A 23,752-nucleotide genomic window follows, 5' to 3' on the forward strand; every position below is an offset into this window, starting at 1 on the left:
TTGTGCTCTAATCACAGCATTATGGCCTATTATTGTAGATAAGATCTTGTTAATAATTACCAATTAAATGGATAATATGTACCAGGACATATTGTTTTATCACAACTATTAAACAACAGACTGATTAAATTATGGAAGCCCACAACTATGATGTTACACAGTGATTTTTTAGTGAGATTATTTACTCACTTTTAAAAACAAAACTGCAATATCACTTCTTTTGCTATCATTATTAAATAATTATTTTGTTAAATTGAAATAGGGGCCAAACCACTTTCAGGTATGTAGTTGCTAGGCAACAAGGAAACACCATATCTAACAAACTATGTAATTTAGCTAAGAAATTATAGAGTTTCTTTTGATGCATATATAATTTCTAAATAATATATCCGATGTGGAATTATCACAAAAATTGTGGTAAGGATCAAAATGTATTTTTGTATTGCAAACTTTAATCATTATAATAAGACACATAACATGGTAACCTGATTAGTTAGTAAATGAAACTCTAAGACTAAAAGAAAAATAAAGGTTTTTACCCTAAGTTTGAAAGTTTTTGCAAAAGTTGGTAGGTTAGTCAGTCATGACTTTAGCTTTCTCTGGTTATTTATCACAGGCTTTTATTGTGAAAACCTCAGAGCGGAAGCGCCGGAGGTCCCGTCGGGGGTTTGACAGCAGGTCCGGTTTTACCTCTTTGCTTTCTTTATTCCACCCTGCCTCCCCGTTTCTTTCTCTGTTTAAACCGCCTTAGCCTGCCGTATGTGTGTATTTATTTATTTATGCATTCTGTTTGAAAGTATTTAGGTTTTTACATTTTAGTCGTTCCTCAAATGAGAAGACGTAAAAGATGGAGCTTCATATTTTAGAGCACAGCCTGAAAGTGGCGAGTATAGAGAAAGAGGGGATCCAGATTTGCACTCACGGATTAATAAAACTCGCCTTCTTGGCCTCCAAAACAAGGTACGTAACTTCCCAGACGCGGTAGCTGAATAAAACCACACAGTCATTCATGCTTTGAGGTGTTTTAGCGTGGAAGGTTACTGCAAACTAACGCCGGGGGCTGCAGGGACGTGGATGCGTGAGAGAGGGGCTGCTGGGGGGTTCGTGGTCCCGGTCCTGGTCCTGGTCCTGGTCCTGGTCCTGGTCGCTTAGAGAACCCAGATAAAGTGCTGCTGGTAGAGAAGGTGTCTGCCACTAGTTTCCAGGCCTAGCCTTGTTTTGTGCTGTAATTTCTGTGCCATCTGTAGCTGGGTGGACGCCAGCGGGGGGTGTGTTGCACGCATGTGTGTGTGTGTGTGTGTGTGTGTGTGTGTGTGTGTGTGTGTGTGTGTGGTGCATGCATGCATGCATATGTATGTATGTGTGTATGTATACAGTATCTATGTGTGTGTGTGTGTGTTTGCTGCCTGTTTTTGCAAGATCATTATTGTCATGTCAGACACATTGGAGCAAGTAAATGAGGAATCGTGCAGTCCTTTTCCTGGCATGTGAATCCTGAGCTCCAGACTGAAACTTTTCATTAAAACAAGCCAAACAAAACTCGGTGACATGTAGGGGTGGGTATTGGGAAGGACCTCGCGATACGATATGCATCACGATACTTGAGCCACGATACAATACAAATTGCGATACCCCGATTATGCGATATATCGCGATATTCTACATAGTTCACCGAAAAATTTAAAAATGCATTACACATCTTAAAATCCAAGTTGTATATGTACATCAGATGATAGTGATAATGCAGACTGAGTCAAAACAATGTAATTCAAACTTTCCATTTTAATTATGCAACATATTTGCATGAAAAAAACACACTGAAAAGTGCAGTGTGTGCATTATTCTTAGATACAAAATACTCAAAATAAAATGCAGTGTCTCACCCACACTGAAATTGAAATCACAAAAATACAGTACAGCTACTTGCCCCTGACTTAAAATGACAAAAATAAAATGCAGTGTCTCACCCACACTGAAATCACAAAATAAAGTGCAGCTAGGGGTGGGCAAAAATATTGATACGGCAATATATCGCGATACATACATTGAATATCGATATCGTATCGGGAGACTATGTATCGCAATATATTGCTGTATCAATATTTTTGCCCACCCCTAGTGACATGACAGGCCTGCACCCCGGTCTGCGGGGTTTATGCTCCTACCAGCTGAAAATCAACCCAATTATTTCACACTTGGGCTTTTTTTTTTTTTTTTTTTTTTCCTTCTTCTGTCCAGCAAGCAAAGTCAGGCCAAAATGTGGCAGGACCTGTAATCAAGTCCTTTGGAGGAGGAGGCCTGATAAGTCAGATCACTGATGCAATTAATCGCGATGGAACACAATCCCTGCAGGTTACTGATTACCTGATCCGATCAAAACTACCTGGAGTCCTGCTGCAGCTACTGATTGGTGTGTTGCAGGGGGAGAAGGAGGGAAAACAACTTAAACTCTCACGTTATTGAAAGCAGGAGCTGGGAAAATGTTTATGGTGCCACAATATGTTGCATAAGAGGCTGGTTTATTTATTTATCCACTGATCTAATCAGTTAATCAGAATGTCAAATGGTTTTCTTGCTTCTCTCATCAAGAACATAATCTCATCACCTTCAGATTGGTGCTGCATTTTTACAGTAAGGTGTGTGTGTGTGTGTGTGTGTGTGTGTGTGTGTGTGTGTGTGTGTGTGTGTGTGTGTGTGTGTGTGTGTGTGTGTGTGTGTGTGTGTGTGTGTGTGTGTGTGTGTGTGTGTGTGTGTGTGTGTGTGTGTGTGTGTGTGTGTGTGTGTGTCATTCAGGACAAATTTAAGTAATGTTTTTGTACTTTAAAAAAAATGTAAGGCATCATTTAGCTCGTTCTAGCTTTGAGCATACAGGCGAGGCAGAAGTTACAGTGCTGATGTCAGTGAGGAAGTAACACATGACGGGAGTGGTTTTGTGTTTTTAAAGCGGCGGCGTCAGTCATGGCGTGTTCTCGTGGCTTTCTGACTGAATTAAGAAGCCAATACATGTCTGCTCTTTATTAGGAACACAAAATACTGTCTACCCAGAGGGCAACATGTAAAGGTGTGTGAGAAAATGAGATCATTATGGCTTCAGGACATGTCTTATTTGACTTGTATGAACTACACTCCAACTAAGAGCCCTGACTGCTCCTGCAAATCACAGTCCAGCAGATAGCATTTTAGGCCTCCAGCTAAAATGCTCTCATGCATCCACATCTGCACGAGTACATGTTTGCTACACGTACGATGTGAGTATGTGGGTGTGATTCTGTCTTTGGTGGTTTTACGGCGTAGGGGAAACGGCTACGCTCATTCGTTACTCGATCTGGGGGTTAGGAAAGAAACTTGTAAACCACTGACTTTCTTCCTGCTACTGTACCTCTGCGTTCTGGTCCTGATGGTGTTGTGATCCGTGGTCGTCAGGCCAGTTAGTGTTTCTGACTGTATCAGTCCAGATTTTACTTTGAGAGCGAGACATGGTGTGGAAAGGTGGTGATAGGATTCCTTTATCTCCGTAGGAAACAGTAGGAGTCTGTTTGATTAAGCTGTTTTTGACACTTTTTTTCTACTTGTTTTTCTCTTTTGAGCCTACTCTTCTTTCTAAGCTCCCACTCTTAAGGAGGCGCTTAACATAAGTTCTACGCCACCAACTGCAGTATGCAGCCTCAATCAGCACGAGTCTCTATTAACAGGAACCATAACAAACATTTTCAGGAGCTCTTTGTTGCATTAAAAAAAATAAAAATCCCTGGCTTGAGGTGGTCTCTATTGGCGGGGCTCCAGAGTGACGCTTCGGAGGTTTGAATTGTAACAAGGCCAAAACCCTCTTCCCCCTTGGTCCTTTCAGCTGTCGCGTCTCCATTTACAATTTATCACACAGTTCACATTTAACGGGCCTGGTAGGATCCACTGAGCTGGAAAACTGCCGTCCCATACCGCCTGGTGGTGTTAATGTCAGGCCATCGCTGATTATTAACCAATTAATAAACAGATGATGACAAAGAACGAGAAAAACAAACTGGAATGATAAGTTCTCCTTTTGAAGGCGCTGCAATGGTCGTTGTACTCCTGTTTGCAGACACTGCAACGGAGCGTGTTTTGGTACTTCCTGACAGCCTAGACACATCCTTACGGGGAGGGGTATGTTGATTCTGCTGACTGGACGTGCTGAGGGCAGGAGCTCATGTTGCTCAGCTGTCTTATTATCCCCTTCCAGATCAAGTCTTCTCATTCATCACCATCAGCATCCTTCAGCGTTGGTCTTGTTGTTCAAGTTGATTTCTCTTCTTCCTTGTTGTTGTCTTTCATTAATGGGGCAGACAGTTAAAGCCATTAATAACTGCCACTAAGTGGTATCTAGTGACGCAGTAGGTTGCTAAGCCAGTCCATCCTACCAGGTCCATCACTGTCATGGAGACGCAAACACCGAAAGGACCGAGGAGGAGGTCGGGTTTTAACCTGGACCCCCACTAATAGAAACCCACCCTTTGATCAGACAGACACCCTATCACACTTTTGTTTCATCCTCAGTGCTTAACTGTGTTTTTCACATTATTATTCATGAAGATGTTTGTGTTGCCTCGTGTCCTCCTGTATTAGTGAAGTCACCAGAATGTACGTTACACCCCTAAAAGGCACACAAGCAGGATGAAGCAAACAACATCTCAGAGTTTCCCCAAAGCTGAAAACAAGTAATCCATGAATAGTCTAAGGAGTCCTTTAAAATAAAACACAATTGAAACCCAGCATGCGTTGATTATATAATCCCGGTCGAGCCAACTTTGTTGTTTTTTTTTCTTTAAAATCCTGTGTTTGACTGCTACGAAGATAGTTTCATATACAGACAGAGCTGTGTCCCACTGGAGAGATATTCATGATGATTGGTACCAGCGTAACACTGATGTGGTGTTTAACTTTGCATCGTTGTTGATTAAACCTTTTTATTTCTCATTCACAAACATCCTAAACCACCAGTGTTCAGGCTTGTATATTTATATAAAGGACCAAATGACAAAAGTGTTAATTTGCGGCTCATCATCAAGCTGGTTTGAGTAAATCCCCCCTCCCGGCCCACACACACACGACCTGCTCTGCGCTCGAGCACACAAACTTAGTAACTCACAGATGAACAGAGGAGCCTGATAACGGTCAGGTGACTGGACCATGGCCGTTTTCGAATTCGCATACTGTACTACAAGTATACACTGATTTGGCCAAAGTGTAGTAAGTAGTATGCTGTATGTGAACAGAAGGAAATCTGCAGTGTGCGAAAAATACCCGGATGTTGTACTGATCTGGAAAAAAATCCGCAGCATGCTTCAAACAGCCTACCTCGCTTACAATATCCCAGAATGCAATGCGGCCTCGGCCGGGCAGCGATTTTTTTCTTTTTTTTCTCAAAGCTTTATTGAGAAAACAGCTGCAACCGGACAGTTATGTGATGTGAAGGCAGAAAGGACTAGTTACACCGTGGAGAGGGAGAAGGAGGAATATAAATGTAAGTAACTTTAATATATAACCTTTTTAATTCAATTTAGTGTAAGGACAACGATTAAAAATTGTGGGTTTTTAATAGTATGTTAGGTTTTTGTTAGTTATCTTAGCTAAGTTATCCGTAAATAAAAGTGAACTAAGTGTTATGACAACGTTATATATCGGTAGTTCGTTGTCTTTTCATGAAATAACTACTTTTCATTGCTGTGTTTTGACAGAGAATTTGTCCGGGAGCTGAAATAAATAGATGCAGAGAGAGCGACTCGACAGAGAGGAGAACTTGTTAATAATAAAATAAAATTAACTTCAATAGACTGATATGTTCATTTCAATACATTTATTAAAATCCATTTCCATCCCTTATGTCATTTCATCAATGAATGTGGTTTTACTGCTATTTCAACATTTAAGATAAGATAATCCTTTATTAGTCCCGCATCGGGGATATTTGCAAAATATAGCCCGACTGGAAACGAACCCCCGTTCGCTGTACGAAAGTCGCTAATCAACCCATTGAGCTATAAGATATACACCTCTGATCTGTCTGTGGTATATGTATATCCATCTAGTAACAACACGAAGTTTCACTTTATATTCAGACAAACTAACGTGACAGCTACAACTGTTAGATTTAATCTATTAAACCAACATTTATTTCCTAAATGATTTATTTCAGCCGGTGACAATTATCCACAGGGCTGCAGGTTTCTCCCCGGGACGAGGCCGTGGGTTGACCCGGCGATCGGGTCTGTTCTCCGGCCGTGAGCTGCTGATGCGGCCGGACCGGCGGCTCTTTTGATCCCCGAAACATCGGATCAAATTTCTACGCCTTACTTTTACGCCTGAATGTTAAAAGATGTTAAAACGTAATAAAGTGGCATATTAACAGCGCTACAGCTGGAATTACAACAGCTTCTAGTCCAGTGTTTCTCAATCCTGGTCCTCCTGCATGTTTTAGATGTTTCCCTGCTTCAGCGCACCGTGATAAAAGTACGTGTGTCATCAACAGAGTTGTGCAGACCTTGATGACAGCTAATTAGGACCTTTAATTAGAATCAGGTGTGTTGGTGCAGGGAAACATCTAAAACATGCAGGACAGGGGCCCACGAGGACCAGGATTGAGAAACACTCTAGTCTGCTTTCAAATCTCATCTTTCGCTGACGTTTTGGTGCGAGATGCATTCTGGGATACACTGTAGCACACTGCTGTGTGAACGGTCTGCTGGAGCAGCGTACTGAATCCTTCATTCAGTAGGCAGTATTCAGTGCATACTTTGCAGTATGTAGCATATAGTGCGGTAGTGTCTGAATTCGAAAACGACCCATGACTCCGAGTGAACGTCTGGTAAATCACTCAGTAGAGCTAACAACATTGATTTATTTCTGTTGTCAACCTCTTTGTTTGTTGTCCCCCCCCCCCCCCCCCGAAAAAGAAAGAAATCAGTTATTACCAGTTCAGATAAAATCATTTGATTTAGTTCTGAATATCACATCGTCAGAAACTTTAAAACAAATCGGAGCATGGGGAATCTGGATTTTAAAAGAGGTAGCATCCAAATGTGAAGCACATTTCTCACCACAAATTCAACCAGCTGATGCAGCGCCAGGTGCAGGAGATGGTGCCGGGTGCCAGATCCATGCTATCCTCAATAGCAACGGGATTTCCAGCGTGGCTCCTTCAGATATCGTGTAACACAAATCCAAAGTCTTCGTCTGTCAGTCCAGCCGTTGTGGTCGTTGACTACGCTTGTTTCTCAGGCTCCTCAGTGTGTTTAGGACCTGTGTTTTCATCTCTGGCAGAGCCGCGGCCCATCGTCTTAGTAGCTAGCTGCTCACAACCTCCCGTCTTGTTATTAAAACAATCCCACTCAGGTCCCGCCACCCCGCGCCAACGTATACACATGGTAGCAGTTTGATTGTACCCGCGGAGGCGGGTTATTGAGGCACCTTGACACCTGACCCGGGTCAGTCCATATCCGGCAATGTAAAAGGGGCGTGAGGTTGCTTCAGATGCCCCTGTGGGCAGGTTGCACACACATCGCACTGCTGCAGAACATCATGAGATACGCCAACGGCTACAGGGCCATGGCCCCTTAACGCCAGCCCCCACTAGCTTGGATCCAGGGGGAAATCAAGACCCTCTGACGTCCCTGAACGTCTGGAGCACGCCGTTCCGTTTTCAGATGATGGTCGCCAGGAACTGTCGCTTCTGCGTGTCACGCGTACTTGGGCTCCATCTCCGTGTTTTCAACTGTACAGAACCGTGCACCTATAACCGACGGTGGCGGTTTTGAAGATATGAGCATGTTTTCCGTGTCTCTGCTTTGATGCAAAAGCCCAAACTAAATTCAGTTTTTAGTCCTAAACTAAGTGTGTGTGTGGGATTATGTAAATGTTAGGTGATAAATAAAACATGTCTGCTAACATGCTCTCAGGTTTTATTGAGTCAGTGCTGCCGGAGCTCAGTGTTCAGCAGCATGAACTCATGTAAGAGCTTCCTGTGAAGTTCCTGACGTGCACGCAGAATGTGCAAGTCCACCCCCCCCAGACTGATAGGGTGACTTTCTGCAGTAATTTGCGGTTTCATTTCTCATCTGGGTGTAACCGTGCTCATAATAACACGATGAGACGAACCCTCGCCGCTCATCAGACCGGTGCTCCAGCTCCAGGTCGACTCCCGACAGCTCGTTCGGTCCCGAGAGGGGACGCTGCCGAGGGCGGCTCCTTCTCACCTGCCGGCCGAATGTGACGTGGAAGCATTCAGTGAAGAACGTGACAATCACAGGAGTGTGATTGGCACGTTTCATTTGACAGTGCATAGCATGGAGGAGGAGAATTTTAACAACATCCATCTTCACCTTCTCTTCGTGTTTACGTGGAGAAACGAGTGATTGAGTCCGGAAACGCAGACTGGCTGCAGATTAAAGGAAGAACATGAAATCAGATCAGCTGATTCAAACCCGACAGGAGGAGATCACAGTTTTCTGCTTCCGTTACATAAACCTTTAATTGGAAGTTACCAGAAATGTTTAGCTTAAAACAGTTTTAGCTTGGAGATGGCCTCCGTCTGTCCTGCTGTCCTCGTCTCTGGTGCTTCACTTCTACTGCCCTTGGCTGCAAAGCCAGTCAGCTTAATGTCCCTCTGGACTTCTGCAGTCCTGCTTTGAGACAAACACGTCCTTTATTTATGATTTTGCAGCGCAGCCGGAGGGAGACACTTAATTCAGACAGACCTGTGAAAACCGTTAATCTAACGATGGCCACGGTTCAGACTGAAAAAGCCCTCCCGTCGTCTTCATGATGACTGGTTGCTGTTGTCACCTGTCCCCCCCGGTCCCACCTGTCTCACTCCTGATGAGAAGATAGATGCAGGTCCATTAGGTTGTTGTGAGCTTTTGATTTAAACTTTAATTTCTCGTGTCTTGGGCCCCCTTAAGCATAGTCAGATATTATAGTCTGGACAGCCGAACACGTAGCATTAATAACCTGTTGTCCACATGTGTGGACATTAAAGGAATTCACAGGTTATTAAGGATTTTAATAGTAATGACGATTGATATTTAGTTCATGTCTCTGTGGCTGCTGAATATTTCAGAAACATGTGAAAACGAAGAGAGAAATAAATGTCTCCCGCCTTGTTCAGACAGCACGTCGCTTACGTGGTTCACATCCATAAGCGTGCTCGTGGAAGCGGACGGTGGTTACTGAAACGGTTCACGTCTCGTACAGCGACACCTTCAGCATTTTCTCTTTGGTCCAGGTTGTCGGAGCTGCTCAGTCGTTCCTGTTTGACTTTTCCTTCACGTCGGACAAAGCCGAGTCACGTGACTACACGTGCGACAGCGTGAGCACATGCAGTCGGTAGAGTAATATAACAGAATTAAAGGAAAAATAAGTAAATACTTGACATGGCCAGGTTGGTGTTGGGTTCTGAAGGTGTTTAATTGCCCAGGCTGGTGGACGGATGACTGCATCAGCCGGGCTTATCTGGACAGAAACATCCTCCTCTGCACGTGTTGTCGTTCCAGTTTCCCATCTTTTTTTTTCCTGGATGAGTGCTCTGATTAATTATTTGAGTGACGCATCACACAAAAATTCAGTGGCGGTTCAGACTCTTTACCTGATCTGCAAGCTCAGAACCAAACTCTTCCGTGGTGGAAAAGCTTCAGCAAGTGCTTCAGTTTCATCCACTGGTCCCCACTGTGTTGATCTGATTGGCTGAAGCAAACTCACAACGCACTCACAAGACCTCGCGTGGTTCACCCAGTCACCTGTTTGGGGTTTGCTTTGTGCCCCCCTGACCTTTCCAAACACGTCCAACAACAACCTCCAAGATGCCTGGGTGTTCCCGGCCGCGGAGCTCGTCAGGCTGCAGATCTTACCGCCTTAAATCTGGATCTCCCAGAGGAGCAGTTATGTTGACATCAGCACAAGTCAGCAGGGATAGTAATTATGTTATGAACGGAGACATAAATAACACGTGATGGACCCGCTACTCTTGATTAACTCAGTAACATGTTCCCATGAGATTTGTGCAGTCTTGCAGTCTGTTCTGCAGTGTGTTCAGAACCCCACTGACGTGAATGACCCGAGATTTCTGTTGGAGCCTGAAGGCAGAACTGCAAAATGTCAATTTTTTTCTTTTTTTTTTTACAACTTTTTTACATTTTTGTCGATGCTGCTCTAAGCAGCACCAGCTAGCCCGTTTTTATTGCTCATAGGGAATCATCAAAGCAGCAGATCAATACAAGATGAATAAAGTATTTGAAGAAGTGGTCTGTCTACATTAAACACTTCCAATTTCCTTAACAAAAAAAAACAGCCTCTGATTGGCTGTTTTTAACGATTCCTATTAAAATTGAAAAGTGAATCCCCAAAGGGACATTGATCAAGAGATGGAGCCGGTGTTGACGCCAGACGTGGATGGATGGTCCAGGCTGGTGTCCAGACACTTGGCCTACTCGGTCTCTAGGTCTGGACCTGTGACGGTGCTGAAACATTCATGAAGGAACTCAAAATGAGTCTCTAGTTTTGTCCAAGACAAATTTCTCTCAAGGGAGACAATAAAGATTATCTTATCTTATCTTATCTTAAAATGAGACATAAATCATGAATCTCTCTAAACTTATTTCTGTTCTTCAGTCTGAAGTTCCCCTCGATCAGCCATCAGGACGGCGTCTCAACACGCCAGAGTCTCACAGGACACCGCGGGTGCAAGTGGATCCCCAACCACACTAGAGCCCATGTGAGAACAAAACACTGGTGAAGAAAACCAAACTGCTGGATACATAGATCAACGGGACTCAACTAAACCTATGAAACCAGAATATCTGGGGAAAGTCGTCCGAGTCGCAGGTTTAGGTCCAATTCTGCTATTTTTGTGTATCAAAATCATCTCTGGTTCATTGAGGGGTCTGCCCCTCGCACTGGCGGGACAGCGTATGTTGGACGGGGAGCAGCACCGTGTGTTATCAACGTCTTTGTTACTACGAGCCTCCGGTTCAACATAAAAGAAGACGTTTGCGACCGGTCTTGTTGTGTTTGTGCGTCGACTACGCGTCCCTCCACATGCATACATCTCTTTAAATTTGCATCTATGTTCAGATTGTTTAATGAAAGCCTCTGGGAGCAGCGGCAGCTGTTGTCAGGTGTGATTCATGTCGGGAGGCTTCGTCTAGCGTGGAGATGTTCACACTGTTTAATCTGCCTGCCTTTATTTTCTGTCCTGTTCAGATGCAAGTTTTTCAGTCTGACTGAGACTCCGGAGGACTACACCATCATCGTGGACGAGGAAGGCTTTAAAGGTGGGCCTCTTTTCAAAGTCACCGTGGCAACCGTAGATGTGTAACCTGCCGTTGTCCCCGGCACGGCCGAGCTTCAGCTGCCAATGTTTGAGTACACTTTGTCATTATGGACGCGAGGCCGAGCTGCCGCTCGCATGCGCTTCGTGGTTGGCTGGGCGAATGAATCCATGTCATTACACACCCTCTTCCACGGTGACCCTTCCTGGTTACCCTGGAGACCGCATGCTGTGTGTTGCGTAACCGGCGCAGGTATTTTCTACTGGTGACCGGCTCCGACCGTGTTGGACCACAGGTTGAAACGCAAGCCGGTGGCGTCAGGTTACAGTTTAACTGCCAGCAATGAAAGAAGTCTATATTTATGTTGATAACGAGGTTTAAGTTCTGAGGGGGTTCTCAGTCGCTTCACTTATTAAGACTAACGTTTGAGCCCCAGTTAATTATTGAACATCATCCTGCAGAGTAAAATAATCCAACAAAATTTGCTTCGGTACATCGAGACGATGACATCGTTAATTGGTGTTTGTAATCTTATTCATTACATATTAATTAGGTCATTATTTTAATCGTACGGAGACTTAAGAGATTTCATTCTCATCCCTGCCAATAACAATAAATAAGTAATGTCACAAGTACCGCTCACAGCGCTCATCGCTGTGGTACCGGGTTTCTGTCCTTGTTGATGGTGTTGAAGCTCAAAGTGAAGTCATGCTGATTAACTTTGAGGATCAATGAATACAAATCAGTAATCGGAGTCTTTAATGTCTTGTAAAACAGCAGAACAGTGGAATACAAAAGTTTGGGAACCCTTGGCCTAAAAATGCGTTTTTTTGGGGTCGGCACAGGAAACGTTTCTCTAGGAGAGACTTAAACCTGTGAAAGTATGAAACCAAACATCACCACCTCTGTAGCAGGATGGTGAACTTGTAGGAATCTTGAAACTCCCAGCGGACCGCGAGCGGTATGTTTAACTTTGGTTCTTGCAGCCCACTGACTTCCACATAAACTCAGATCTGTGTGTAGACGGCTCACGCGGCGTAATCTCTTAATCTCCCCGGTCGCAGCGAAGCTTTGACACGGAGAGTTGGCCAAAAAAAAAAAAACCCTCACTAAACGAGGCTTTTTGAGGGAGAATGAGCCAAAATCACCCGGAGAAGACTGTTTACAGAAGAGTGTTTACACACCGCAGTAGCTGCTAAACAGGGTGTTTCCATGTACGTGGGGGCCCGAACCTTGGCTCTAGGCTCTTTTTTTTAATTGTTTTTCCTTTTTCTGTAATATTGAAACTAAGTAATAGGAAATAAAATGAAGTATCCCAGAAAGGCTTGACTCCTAATGGCAGGGGGCCCATACTTTTGCATGTAAAGTCCGTTTTAACTGATTATCAATCAATGCAGGACACAGTGCCTTTAAAAAATCTTTTTAAAATTACAGTTTTGAAGAAGCAATCACACTTTAACAAGTTTAATACTGATTATTTCACCCTTTGTCACTAAGAGAAGCACTATAAACGTTGAACCCTTCTGAGATTTCTAACTTCTGTATCTGACTGATGGTTTTATTTAAAGTGCAGAAGTGGCTTAAAAAAACAATCAGAGCAGCCGGAAAAACGGGAAGGCAACGCCGTCTAGACGGGACTTTACAAAGATGGACAGAAACAACTTTCAGGTGCTGAAGCAGAAACGGTCTCAACATAAAAGAGGAAAGAGAGGAAGTAATGCACGTGAAGCATGGGAACAGTCATTACTCATCCTCCAGCCAGTTTCTTTTCTCTTTTTTTTCATGACTCGTCCCCTTTTCTGACATCTGCTGCCTGCGGCATGCCTGACAGACGCGTGGGGATGGTGCCTCGTGGCGATGTAAATGCAGCTACGCGTCTGAAAGTTATTTAACTCTTGACGTCCCAACTGCTTCTGTCCGTCCTCAGAGCTGCCGCAGTCGGAGCACATCAGCGTCGCGGACGCCACGTGGTTGGCCCTCAACGTGGTTTCAGGGGGCGGCAACGCTTCCAGTTCGCAACCCATCGGAGTTACCAAAATCGCAAAGTCGGTCATCGCACCACTGGCCGACCACAACATCTCCGTTTTTATGCTTTCGACTTATCAGACGGACTTCATTTTGGTAAGTGCAGCTTATCACCCTACATTAATATTGTACGTATGATGTCATCAGTGTAGAGGCTGATTTATTGTTGGCTGGAAAATGATGAAAAAGTAGTCGCTACCAATCTGTGATTGGTCAGGAGAGGCGTGAGTTAACAGCACCAGGCCCTTAGTTACAGCAGGCATTCGTAGAAAGAGAAATCACACCTGAGACGCTTTGACGGGTTGAAAACCCACATTTACCTGCTTTCTACACAAATGCAGTGAACAGACGTCAGTGGAAAAAAGTTCAACAGAAGTTTAGCTGATGGGGAATTCAGTTTTATAAGTTTACAAAGAGGAAAACCAAAGACATCCTTAGTTTCTGTTGTGGCATTAACCCAGCAGATCAGTACTATGAGGCAGGATAACTTCAGGTTCAACCCAGGGTTTACTTCTTAGTATGGCAAGTGTGGCTGCATGAGTCTATTTTCACTGTGCAACAGATCTGCTTCCACGTTTTAATTGTTTCAGAAAATATCTCTGTCCACACAAAAACCAACTTCCTTATCTGAGCTTCAACAAGGTGCTGCTGTCTGAACACGGAGCTAGCTCCGCCTACATCGTACCATGCCCGCTAATCATTACAAATTGAGTTGGTTTTTTTTCTGGAAAAAATGAAAAAGGCCCAGCGCACTCTTCCATGGTATGATTTCTCTTGTACAGTCAGAATAATAAAACAGGTCCTGGGGGCCTCTCCGGTGCGGGTCATGCAGGGTTGAATGAAGGCTGAAGCTGCATAACAGCTGAAACCAAGAACAACCAAGAAGAAAAGAGAAAATCAGCATTCAGAGATGTTCTGGTACCAACAGCTGGGCTTTGGGTTTTGTTCCGACATCAGTGTTGTTTTTATTTTTTATGTTAAATGTCATACACGTTTTGCTGAATTACTACCAGATAAGGAGTAACTACTAAATACAGAGCAGTTTAGGAGTCGTATCTCCAACCAGGGAACCAGCCACTGTTCCAGATGTTCAATTACACCGTGGTTTTTCAATGTTTTCCTGATGGAGCATCCCGATGGAGCATCAGAACCATCCTCAATGAGCATCCTGATGACTCTGGTCGTCCGGGACAGCCGGTTCCACAGCTGTGCTCCCCCTTGTTCTGGTTGTAGTCTGGACCCCCCGGCCCTGCAGGAGGAGCCTGTCTCCTCCTGCCTAAAATAGAGGATACCTGGTACCGGCTGTTGCACAGCTGTAAATATTCACAGCTGCAATACTCTTATTCTGGGCAGTTACGGGCGAGTGTTTCCGATGCTGGCTTCAGTTTTGGAGCAACTATACCTGCCATCAACAAGGCGAGACTTGTTTTTTTTTAGATCTGCAGGCGTGAGAGGTTTGTTGTTGTGGAGCCGTGCTGCTCTCTCTCCTCTCGGAGGTGAACTGTTTCCCATTAAAACACCGTCTGTGTCTGTTTTGCACCAGTTTGGATGCAGTGTGTCTTCCAGGATATCTGCTGCTGGTTCCGCCTCTCGGTATGTCTGGCGTGAGAAGATGACACCAGGAAAGTTGTTTACATGGGGCAGCAGCTGATTGAGAGTCTCGTTTCAAAGCCAGTGAAAGGACTCGTTCCAGGCGGGTCCAGAGGAGACGCCGAGGAAGTTTACCAGGAGCAGCGGAGTAAACAGAAAACAAGGCAGATGAGGTTTAAACCTTTTAGTCTCTGTCTTTTGATGGAGAATGTTCCAGGCTCAGTTTCTCCATCCTGATGTCACCTTCTGTATAAGGTTCATTCCACATGACGCGCTCAGATATACGAGCGAACTATTGATCAACTTGACCACGAGTAGCGAGCATAAATGAACTTTAAGAGGATGAGTCTATGATTCGAAAATTATTTAAAAATAAGGTTGCATAGATGCTGGGTCACTTTAATTTTAGACGTGCGTGAAATTGTGTCGCACCATCGCCGCTACAGACGGAGAAACAGAATCTGACAAACAGTGACGTGAAAAAACAAGAAGAACGTTTAAAATAGACGTAAGACGTGGCGCAGGAGGACCTGCTCACGAAAGGGTTTATCATGACTTTGCAACCTGAAATGTAAGCTGAACTTCTGCCGCGGCTCCCTGGGCCCCCAGGGCCCCCGGGGCCCCTGGGCTCCAAAAATTTATTTTTCTCTCATTTTAATCCGGTGTTGCGCTCTCCCGCAGGTTTGCTCACACATCATATCTGTTTTTCCTGGCAGCCTCTGATGAGCTGGAAGCTTTTGAGGCTGCATTGCTTCACCTCCACCGTAGTTACAGTCGGTGTGGTGTTTACTGTGCCGGTCTCGCCGGTGTTGCCGGACCGCAGCTGCTAAACCTGCCATCTATGATGCTGAGTGACAGCTAGTGGAAGAAGAGGCTGCAGATTGATTATTGATGAGCTTCACGGTGCGAGGCGCGCTGATGACGAGGCTTGTTTCACAGGAGCCGGTCCGTGCGAGTGAAACCGAGGCAGGACAACCTGGAGAGGACTCTGCTGGACCCGCTCCACGCTCCAGCGTTTCTGTTTTTTGCACAATAACGTGCCTGACAGGTGGAAAAGCAATAAGACTGGATCTAGTGTACCTACTCGGCGCCACTTCCTTTTGATTTAAGCAGAAATCCTCCCTGATGTCCGCCCTCGCCGGCCACGGGCACGGCTGCTTTACTGCCTCTGCTTTTCTGGACCAACGAGGTCATCTGACCGGCGTTTATGAAAATGTGTCCGTGTTGATAATCTGTTACATAAAAAGGATCAGCAGCTCAGCCTGGCGCTGCACCTCAAGGTGCTGCTCAGGCTGGCTTTCTGTCTCCCCACGGGTTCTCTGTCCATTACTTGTGTATCACCCCCCCCAACCCCCTCCTCATCCCCGTCTCACACTGCATTGGATGACTTTACTACATCTAAACGCAAACACATCAGCTTCTGATACGTTTCCATGCCGACTGTCTTTTGTTGCATGAAAGTTTGACCCGAACCTTGAAAGCTCTTATTTAAACAAACCCATCAGACTTGAGTTTCTCAGGCAGCCAGAAAACTAATTTACCTGCATTTTTGCTCAGATTTACCTCCTTTTTTTTTTTCCCCTCCACCAGATCCGGGTCGATTTACAGCTCAGTCCTGCGGATTGGACTTGAAATGATAACCGTAGCAACATGTGGAACTAAATGCTTCCATGTGGGCTGTTAGTTTTTTAAAAACCAGTTGCATGGTATTTCTTAAAATCTTTCGTTATGTTTTCATCCACTTCAAATTCATCTAACGCGAACACACAGACAAACAAACCCTCCCTTGGATTCGGTCCCCGGTCTTGACCGGGCCTGATACACCAGTGGAAAAGGAAAAGCCTCCTCCGAACACCAAGAAACCTGCAGGGGGCGCTGCTTCAACGAGACAGGACCTGGTTCTTCTTTTGGAAAATCTGGGAACCACAACGAACCCCTAAGACCCTGCAGTCTGAGGGCAACCACGTCATCATGCCCTGTAGCGGGATGAAGTCAGAACACAGTCCCACCTGAAGAAGTCCACCTCTGTGGCATGAGGTGACGTTGGATCAGAGATCCATTCGCAACAAAGAAATTCTCAAGGATAGATGACCCTGAAAACCACCATTGTTATTTTGTTTCTCTTCCTGCATGTGGACCTAGTTGTCCTCCCCCGTGAAAGACGTGTGTCGTTTATCTGAACGATGGGGACGCATGCACGCTCTCAGCTGCGTTTGGCCTTGAACCAGCGTTCAGAGACACTCTCTCCTCCTTCCCGGCTACAAAACCTCCCAACGCAGCTGCGAACTGTGTCAAAAGTGCAGAAGAAGGCTTGACGTGATCCTCTTACAGTCAACACATCTGACCTGGATTTTTTGATGATCCTGCAAAAATGTGGGCTGTTATTAGAAGTAAGAGGGATATGGGGCAGAACATGAGTTTAGGCCTGCTGGGAGGTGAAAGAAAGCCTTTTAAAGCTGCTTTCTTAGAAATTACATCAGCCCTTTTCTGTTTAACGCAACGCTTCTTAACCCGGGTCATCTTATTGCTCTGGTTCTGCTCAGGTTCGAGAGCGAGACCTGCCGATGGTCATGCACACGCTGTCTTCCGAGTTCACGTTGCTTCGAGTGGTCAACGGGGAAACGGTTGCTGCTCACCACCTGGGGGTCACCAACGGCTTCGTCAAGCCAAAGCTCGGTAGGTGGACGCAGTCGTGCAGACGTGTTTCCCTCTGAGAACATCGGCTGTTCAACTAAAGTTGAACCACTCGCAGTTTCACTGGCACTTATGCACAACAAGGAAAAGTTAATGACTTTTAAGATCTCTCCATAGAGAGATAGATACCGTAGATAGTAGGGGTTGGCAAAAATATCAATATGGCAATATATCGTGATACTTTGCCCGTTTTTTTTTTTTTTTTTAATATAATAATAAATCATGTGTCAGACAGGTTGTAAATCCAGTACGACTTTATTGTATACATGGCCTTAAATATTATTGTTAGTGTTAATTTCATATTATGTAAACAATATTTAAAAAAATGTGTGAGTGAAATGTTTATTTTTCAAATGCAGTGACATTTTTCAGTAAAACAATTTGATTCTGGTTAAGCAGCACTGATATGTGTCCATGTTTACATAGAAGAAGTTGATAATCTTAAATGTGTATTTTATGCATTCATTCTTTTTTTATAATTTCTTTTCATTTGCACAGAGAGAAAATATTTTTGTGAAGTTGATTGAGGGCAGTCAATAAATTCAGAATTTCTTCAGTGACACAGATATCGTAATGTGTCGTGGATGAAATGTCTTGCAACATATCGATTATCGCTGTATCGCGATATTATCGTTATCGTGATATCGTGATTAGTATATTATCGTGAAGAACCTGATGATACCCAGCCCTGAGAGGTTGCGTGTTGAAGAATCAGTCTAGTTGCTAAATGTTTACCCATCGAAGACAAAACCAACGTGCAGATTAAGTGTAGTGAGTGATAAAGTCGTTCATGTGTTCTGTTTTGGTGCCAGTGCCGCGGCCAGTCATCCACCCTCTCTCCAGTCCCAGTAACATGTTCTGTGTGACCAGTCTGGACCCGGACACTCTGCCGTCTGTAGCCACGCTGCTCATGGACGTCATGTTTTACTCTGGAGGGTAAGTCCTTGTGTTTGAAATCGCTTCACATGGCGGTAAGAACCAATAATTTGAGGGATTTTCTCCCCGTGGATGGGGGTAGGAATGGAGGAGATGGATACTTGTCATACTTAACATGTTTTGCTGAATTACCACCGAGACTCGGGATGGACTCCTGACTCGTGGGCCTCTGCTGCATGTCGTCCCCCTCTGTCCCCCTCCGTCTCCCTGGTTTCCTGTTTACCATCTACTGGCCACTGGTGCAGGCAGATTTATGAAAAGGGATGAACAAATTAAAAAAAAATAAATAGGGAGGGATTCCAAATGAAAATATCCGAGACGAGTTTCCTCCAGCGGGAGGCAAACCTCTCTGGGGAGGTGATTCTGTCCAACCGGGAGAAAGCTCCGAGGGAGACCCGGGGCCTGCTGGAGGGGCTATCTATTTATCTCAGCTGTCCGGGGGGCCTTGGTGTCGTCCTGGAGGAGGTGGGGGGGGGGGTGGAGGAGATGTTGGAGCTGGAGGATGCTCTGACTTCTGCAGCTCATGAGATGAAACATTAACGTGCCCTTTGCTTCCTTTTCCAGGCCAAAAGAGTCAGGTGCGTCAGGCGACGACGCCAGCCACATCCGCTTCTTCTCCTTCTCCCTGATCGAAGGCTACATCTCTCTGGTGATGGACGAACAGACGGCTCAGAGGTGAGGGAGAGAAACCAGCTGCACCATAACTAGATGATCGTGTAGGTGTTTTTGTTCTGGAGGTGCGCAGGCCAACACAACATGTGATGGCTGATGGTTAAAGCCTGGGTTAGAGCCGACGGTACCGAAGCTCTTGGGGGGTCACAGTTTAGTCTGACACATTTGTTCTCCTCCGAGTCCCTCGGTTTCTCTCTGTACATCCTCTCATTAAACCCAGACCCATAAAGAGAACTGAGCAGCTGCAGATCCAGAGCTTCAGCTCCACCACATCACCACATAATCAGGAGACCAGTCAGAAATTAGTTTCATCTTCCACGAGTCAATAATGTCTTAAAGCCATACGGAGACAAAATAACTGTGCCGAACTTCTTATTTTTTTAAGTTTCAGCAGCATGTAGGTCAGTCTTGTCCTAATGTTTTATGTAATGTGTTGCCTTAAAGGGGTGGGTCACCAACTTCCTGCTGCTGTGTAGCGTACTGCTGTTTGGAGTGAACTGGAGGTGCAGAGTGTCTACCTGGGGGGTAGAGATGTCACTCTCTGAGCCCAGTCACTGATGGACGCGTCATAGCTGGTGTGTTGCTGCTGCAAAACTCGCCAACTGTGATGCTAGTTTTAGGATTTAAAGGTTACAGACTCTCTAAAAACAAACAGATGATGATGATGATGATGATGATGATGATGATGGCAGTACAAATTTCTAAGACTGATAAGGTCCAGTAAAGGGAAATACTTTATAATGGTTTACAATGGAGGAAACTGATCTATAGATTTATTGGCTGATAAAACTCACACAACCAATCAGAGAACCCTGTGACAGCAGCCGTCTTAGTTGTTTTTTTGAGTAGTGGCCCGCCTGCACTCCAACTGGCTTGGTACGTTCTGTACCGGTAGATGTGGGCGCAGCAACAGACCCACTTCATGTTTAATGAATATTCCTGGCTAACCTAAGAACCTGTTGGCATGGCAACAATAGCGACAAGAAGGAGGCGCAGAAGCTCTGCAGTTATGATCAGAACGAAACTCTGGAGGCTGTCGGTTAAAGTCTAGAGAGAAGAACCGGAATAGTGGACAAGCTTTAGGACACGTCAACACCACATGAAACTACAAATGAAGTCAGGGGAGGCGCCACGTGCTTGTTGTTGCCTGGGTTCTCGTCAGTACTGCTCAGTGAGTCAGGGAACTTCAGGGAACTTCAGGGAACTAGGAAAGGTAGGTTCCTCAGCTCCTTTGAGAGCTTAGTCCATCTCTGCTACGGATGCCTGACCGACTGGATAATTGGGGGGCACCGGGGGGCCGGCAGCTCTGCTGGACCGGACTACGGGGCAGGGAACCATGTTTGGAAAAGTCTCGACGTAATTAACGGGACTTGTTCATTTCTTCGTTTCCTCTCCAGGTTTCCAAACAACGTTCTTTTCACCAGCGCCTCTGGTGAGCTTTGGAAGATGGTTCGTATCGGGGGACAACCATTGGGATTCGGTGAGTGACTGTGGTGGACTTTGCTGCTGGACGCTTTAGTCATCTCTAGTGGCTCATGTCTTCGTGCGCACCCTCTCACACGGTAGCCTAAATGTCCCACATCGTGACGGTTGTCTTCAACTGTTAACCGTGTCATGTGTCTGACAGGGTCGTGTGTGATAGGTTTAAGAAGCAGTAAGAAGTCTGTGGACACACGCCGGTCTATAGTTTCTATAGTTACCTGAGTGTTTTAGACCCACACTAACTAAGAAGCAGCGTAGATCATCTTCAGAAAGATTCAAATGAACAATTAAAGACTCAGAGCTCCCAAGATGCTGCAGCTCCCTGCACGACTCGGATCTGTTGAATCTTGGGTACGACGTAGAGAACGGCGGTCTCAGACGATGTCCCGCCTCCAAAAGCACAGGGAGTCTGCCGTCATGTGACCAAGGACGAGGATGCAAACATTATGTGAGAGGACTTCAACAGCGTCTTGTGTCGACTTCTGGGAGTGTAAATCCACCAAATATGATTCTTGGAGTCGCTTGAAGCTTAGTCGCTTTTTTTTTTAAGAAGAAGAGTTTGAAAGTTTCAACAGGCTGGTTAGTAGACGGAGTTGTAGGAATTGGATTCGTCAGATGAAAATATCTGGTGGTCCTGGTCATGAAAGGTCGGTGTGATGAAGTCGGGTGTTTGGATCTTGGAGGGTTTACGTCTAGAAACTGAACTCCTGCTCTGTTGCTCATTTCACACACAAGAGAAGCAGTCCGTCGTGTACTACATCTACTAAAGAGGCTCTCTTTTCTCCCTCTCTCCCCGTAGACGAGTGTGGCATCGTGGCTCAGATATCAGAACCTCTGGCAACGGCTGACATTCCAGCTTACTACATTAGTACCTTCAAGTTTGACCATGCCCTGGTAAGAAACCAACCTCCGGTTCAGTCATGCAACAGCTCAACGTTTGGTTTTGTGCTTTGTCCCGTTATTGCTGTTCCCGTCCCTGCTGTCAACAAAAACCACCCAAAAGGACTCTGGTCCCGGGCGTCTCGCCAGAACTCTGCATCACTCATGGGTTAGAGCTGGGGCTTCTCACTGGACGACAGTCAAAGACGCGCCCGTCTTGATTAATCCAACTTTAAAATCAGTTTTAGGACGTTCCCCTGGAGTCGGGGAAGGAGAACTGGGAGCAGATCAGACCCCGTTATCTTCTTGTGTGTCTTGAAGAGGTGGCGGGAACCCCAGGAAAGTGGGAGCAGCAGTCGTAGATATGATAACGGGGTGTCCCGGGTTTTTGGGAAACCCTGATTTAATATCTCATAGATGGGTGTAGGTTCTGGGGTGTTTCTGGGTTCTGGGGTGCTTCAGGGTTCTGGGGTGCTTCAGGGTCCAGGGTCCATGCTGGTTGCTGTGTAGGTGCTGCAGACTTATTTGTAGTTCTTGGGCGGTCTAACCAAGTCCTTGTGCCTCCTCCAGGTTCCGGAGGAAAACATCCAAAGCGTGATCGGAGCTCTGCGGACCAAGAGCACCGCCCAGTGAAGGCCGCTGGAAGAACCCACGAACGACCATTTTCAAAGTCATTTCGTTCAAACGTTTATCATGTCCAAAAAGTGCCAAGAGCTTGTTAGCGGACCGCTGTAAATCAGCTCTGAGAGGGAGGAGCGCTGCGGCGCGTCGGCGCAGGATTCACACGCACGCGTTCCCGGGCTTCAGCGCTCTCATTTCTCGTTGAAGAGCGGCGACGCCTCGTGTTGCCGAAGCGACTACGACGGTCTGCCGATTTGCTTCACCAGCAAGGCTTGCGAGGGAAAGTTGAGAATATTTAAACGCTTCAACCAATCAAATCATCTGACTCGACTTGAGGCGTCGTTACAATCCCAAATGCCAGCATAGACGCCCAGCATCCGTGTGAATCCTGCTTTTGGAATGTTTTTGTTACGCACCGTCTCCCTCGATGGTCCCTCGCCGCCCCGCCTCGCCCCGCCTCGCCCCTTGCAGCCTCGCCCCTGCAGCCTCGCCCCAATCCCTCGCCGCCTCGCCCCAATCCCTCGCCGCCTCGCCCCAATCCCTCGCCGCCTCGCCCCAATCCCTCGCAGCCTCGCCTCGGTCCCTCGCCGCCCCGCCTCGCCCCTTGCAGCCTCGCCCCTTGCAGCCTTGCCCCAATCTCTTCGCAGCCTCGCCCCAATCCCTTCGCAGCCTCGCCCCAATCCCTTCGCCGGTTCACCCCGGTCCATCGCCGCCTCGCCTCGGCCCCTCATCCTGGTCCCTCGCCCCAATCCCTTGCCGCTTCACCCGGTCCCTCGCCACCTCGCCCCAATCCCTCGCCGCTTCACCCCGGCCCCTCGCCGCCCCGCCTCGGCCCCTCATCCCGGTCCCTCGCCACCTCGCCCCGGCCCCTCGCCCTCTGCGACCTGCTGGCAGTTCTCGTCTGTAGTTCACCAAACTGAATCCCGTCTACTCCGAAGCTGCTTCTTCCTGCTCCCCGACCCTCCTAAGCAACATACTGTATTAGTTACAGAATTCCTCTCGAGGAAGGATGACGAATGTATTCTCTAAAATGAAATGAAAGAAATATGTATTTATCAAGCTCTCCACTCTTATTTTCCCCTCCCAGGATCATTCTCTCAGTGCCAAGATATTTGAATGCCTACACTGATGCCTTTGTCAAAATGCTATAAACACGTGCAATTGAAGGAGACGATTTCAGAGACAGCCAGCGCGATGGAGGAATAATCAAGTGATGCATCTCTTTTGCTTTTAGTCGCTGTTCAGCTCTTTATTTAGTAAGTTCAGCTATTTGAATCCCAGACTCGGAGGTTAAAATCAGACTCTCGGTCTGAAACGTGAAGTGAATCCCGGATCTGCTCCCGTTGAGGCTGGGACGCGTCGCCAGCGTTCACACTGTGAGCAGATTTACTGAAATACACGTTATAAGATTCAAATGGTGCACTTAGCTTCTCACGCGCCTTTTTAACTAAAGTCTATTTGGCCGAAGTGTTTATGTTGGATTGATGCTCTCAGATTGACTTTTTTGGGAGGAAGGGTTCTTCTTTGACCGAGTGGGATTAAATTATATTGACATTTGG

The 23,752-nt window shown here is 46.0% G+C and overlaps 1 protein-coding gene across 1 annotated transcript; it reads left to right on the forward strand.

The window, feature by feature from the left end:
- Window positions 1-678: 678 nt before the first annotated feature.
- On the forward strand, window positions 679-22,640 carry castor2 (cytosolic arginine sensor for mTORC1 subunit 2). The gene is made up of 9 exons (XM_061739112.1): window positions 679-960; window positions 11,227-11,297; window positions 13,222-13,415; window positions 17,453-17,585; window positions 18,416-18,539; window positions 19,104-19,214; window positions 20,609-20,691; window positions 21,493-21,587; window positions 22,143-22,640. The coding sequence occupies exons 1-9, from the start codon at window positions 848-850 to the stop codon at window positions 22,203-22,205; spliced, it is 987 nt and encodes a 328-aa protein (XP_061595096.1). The 5' UTR covers window positions 679-847; the 3' UTR covers window positions 22,206-22,640.
- The last annotated feature ends 1,112 nt before the right edge of the window (window positions 22,641-23,752 follow it).

Source organism: Cololabis saira, chromosome 14 (assembly GCF_033807715.1).
Source record: "Cololabis saira isolate AMF1-May2022 chromosome 14, fColSai1.1, whole genome shotgun sequence".
Taxonomy (NCBI): Eukaryota; Metazoa; Chordata; class Actinopteri; order Beloniformes; family Belonidae; genus Cololabis; species Cololabis saira.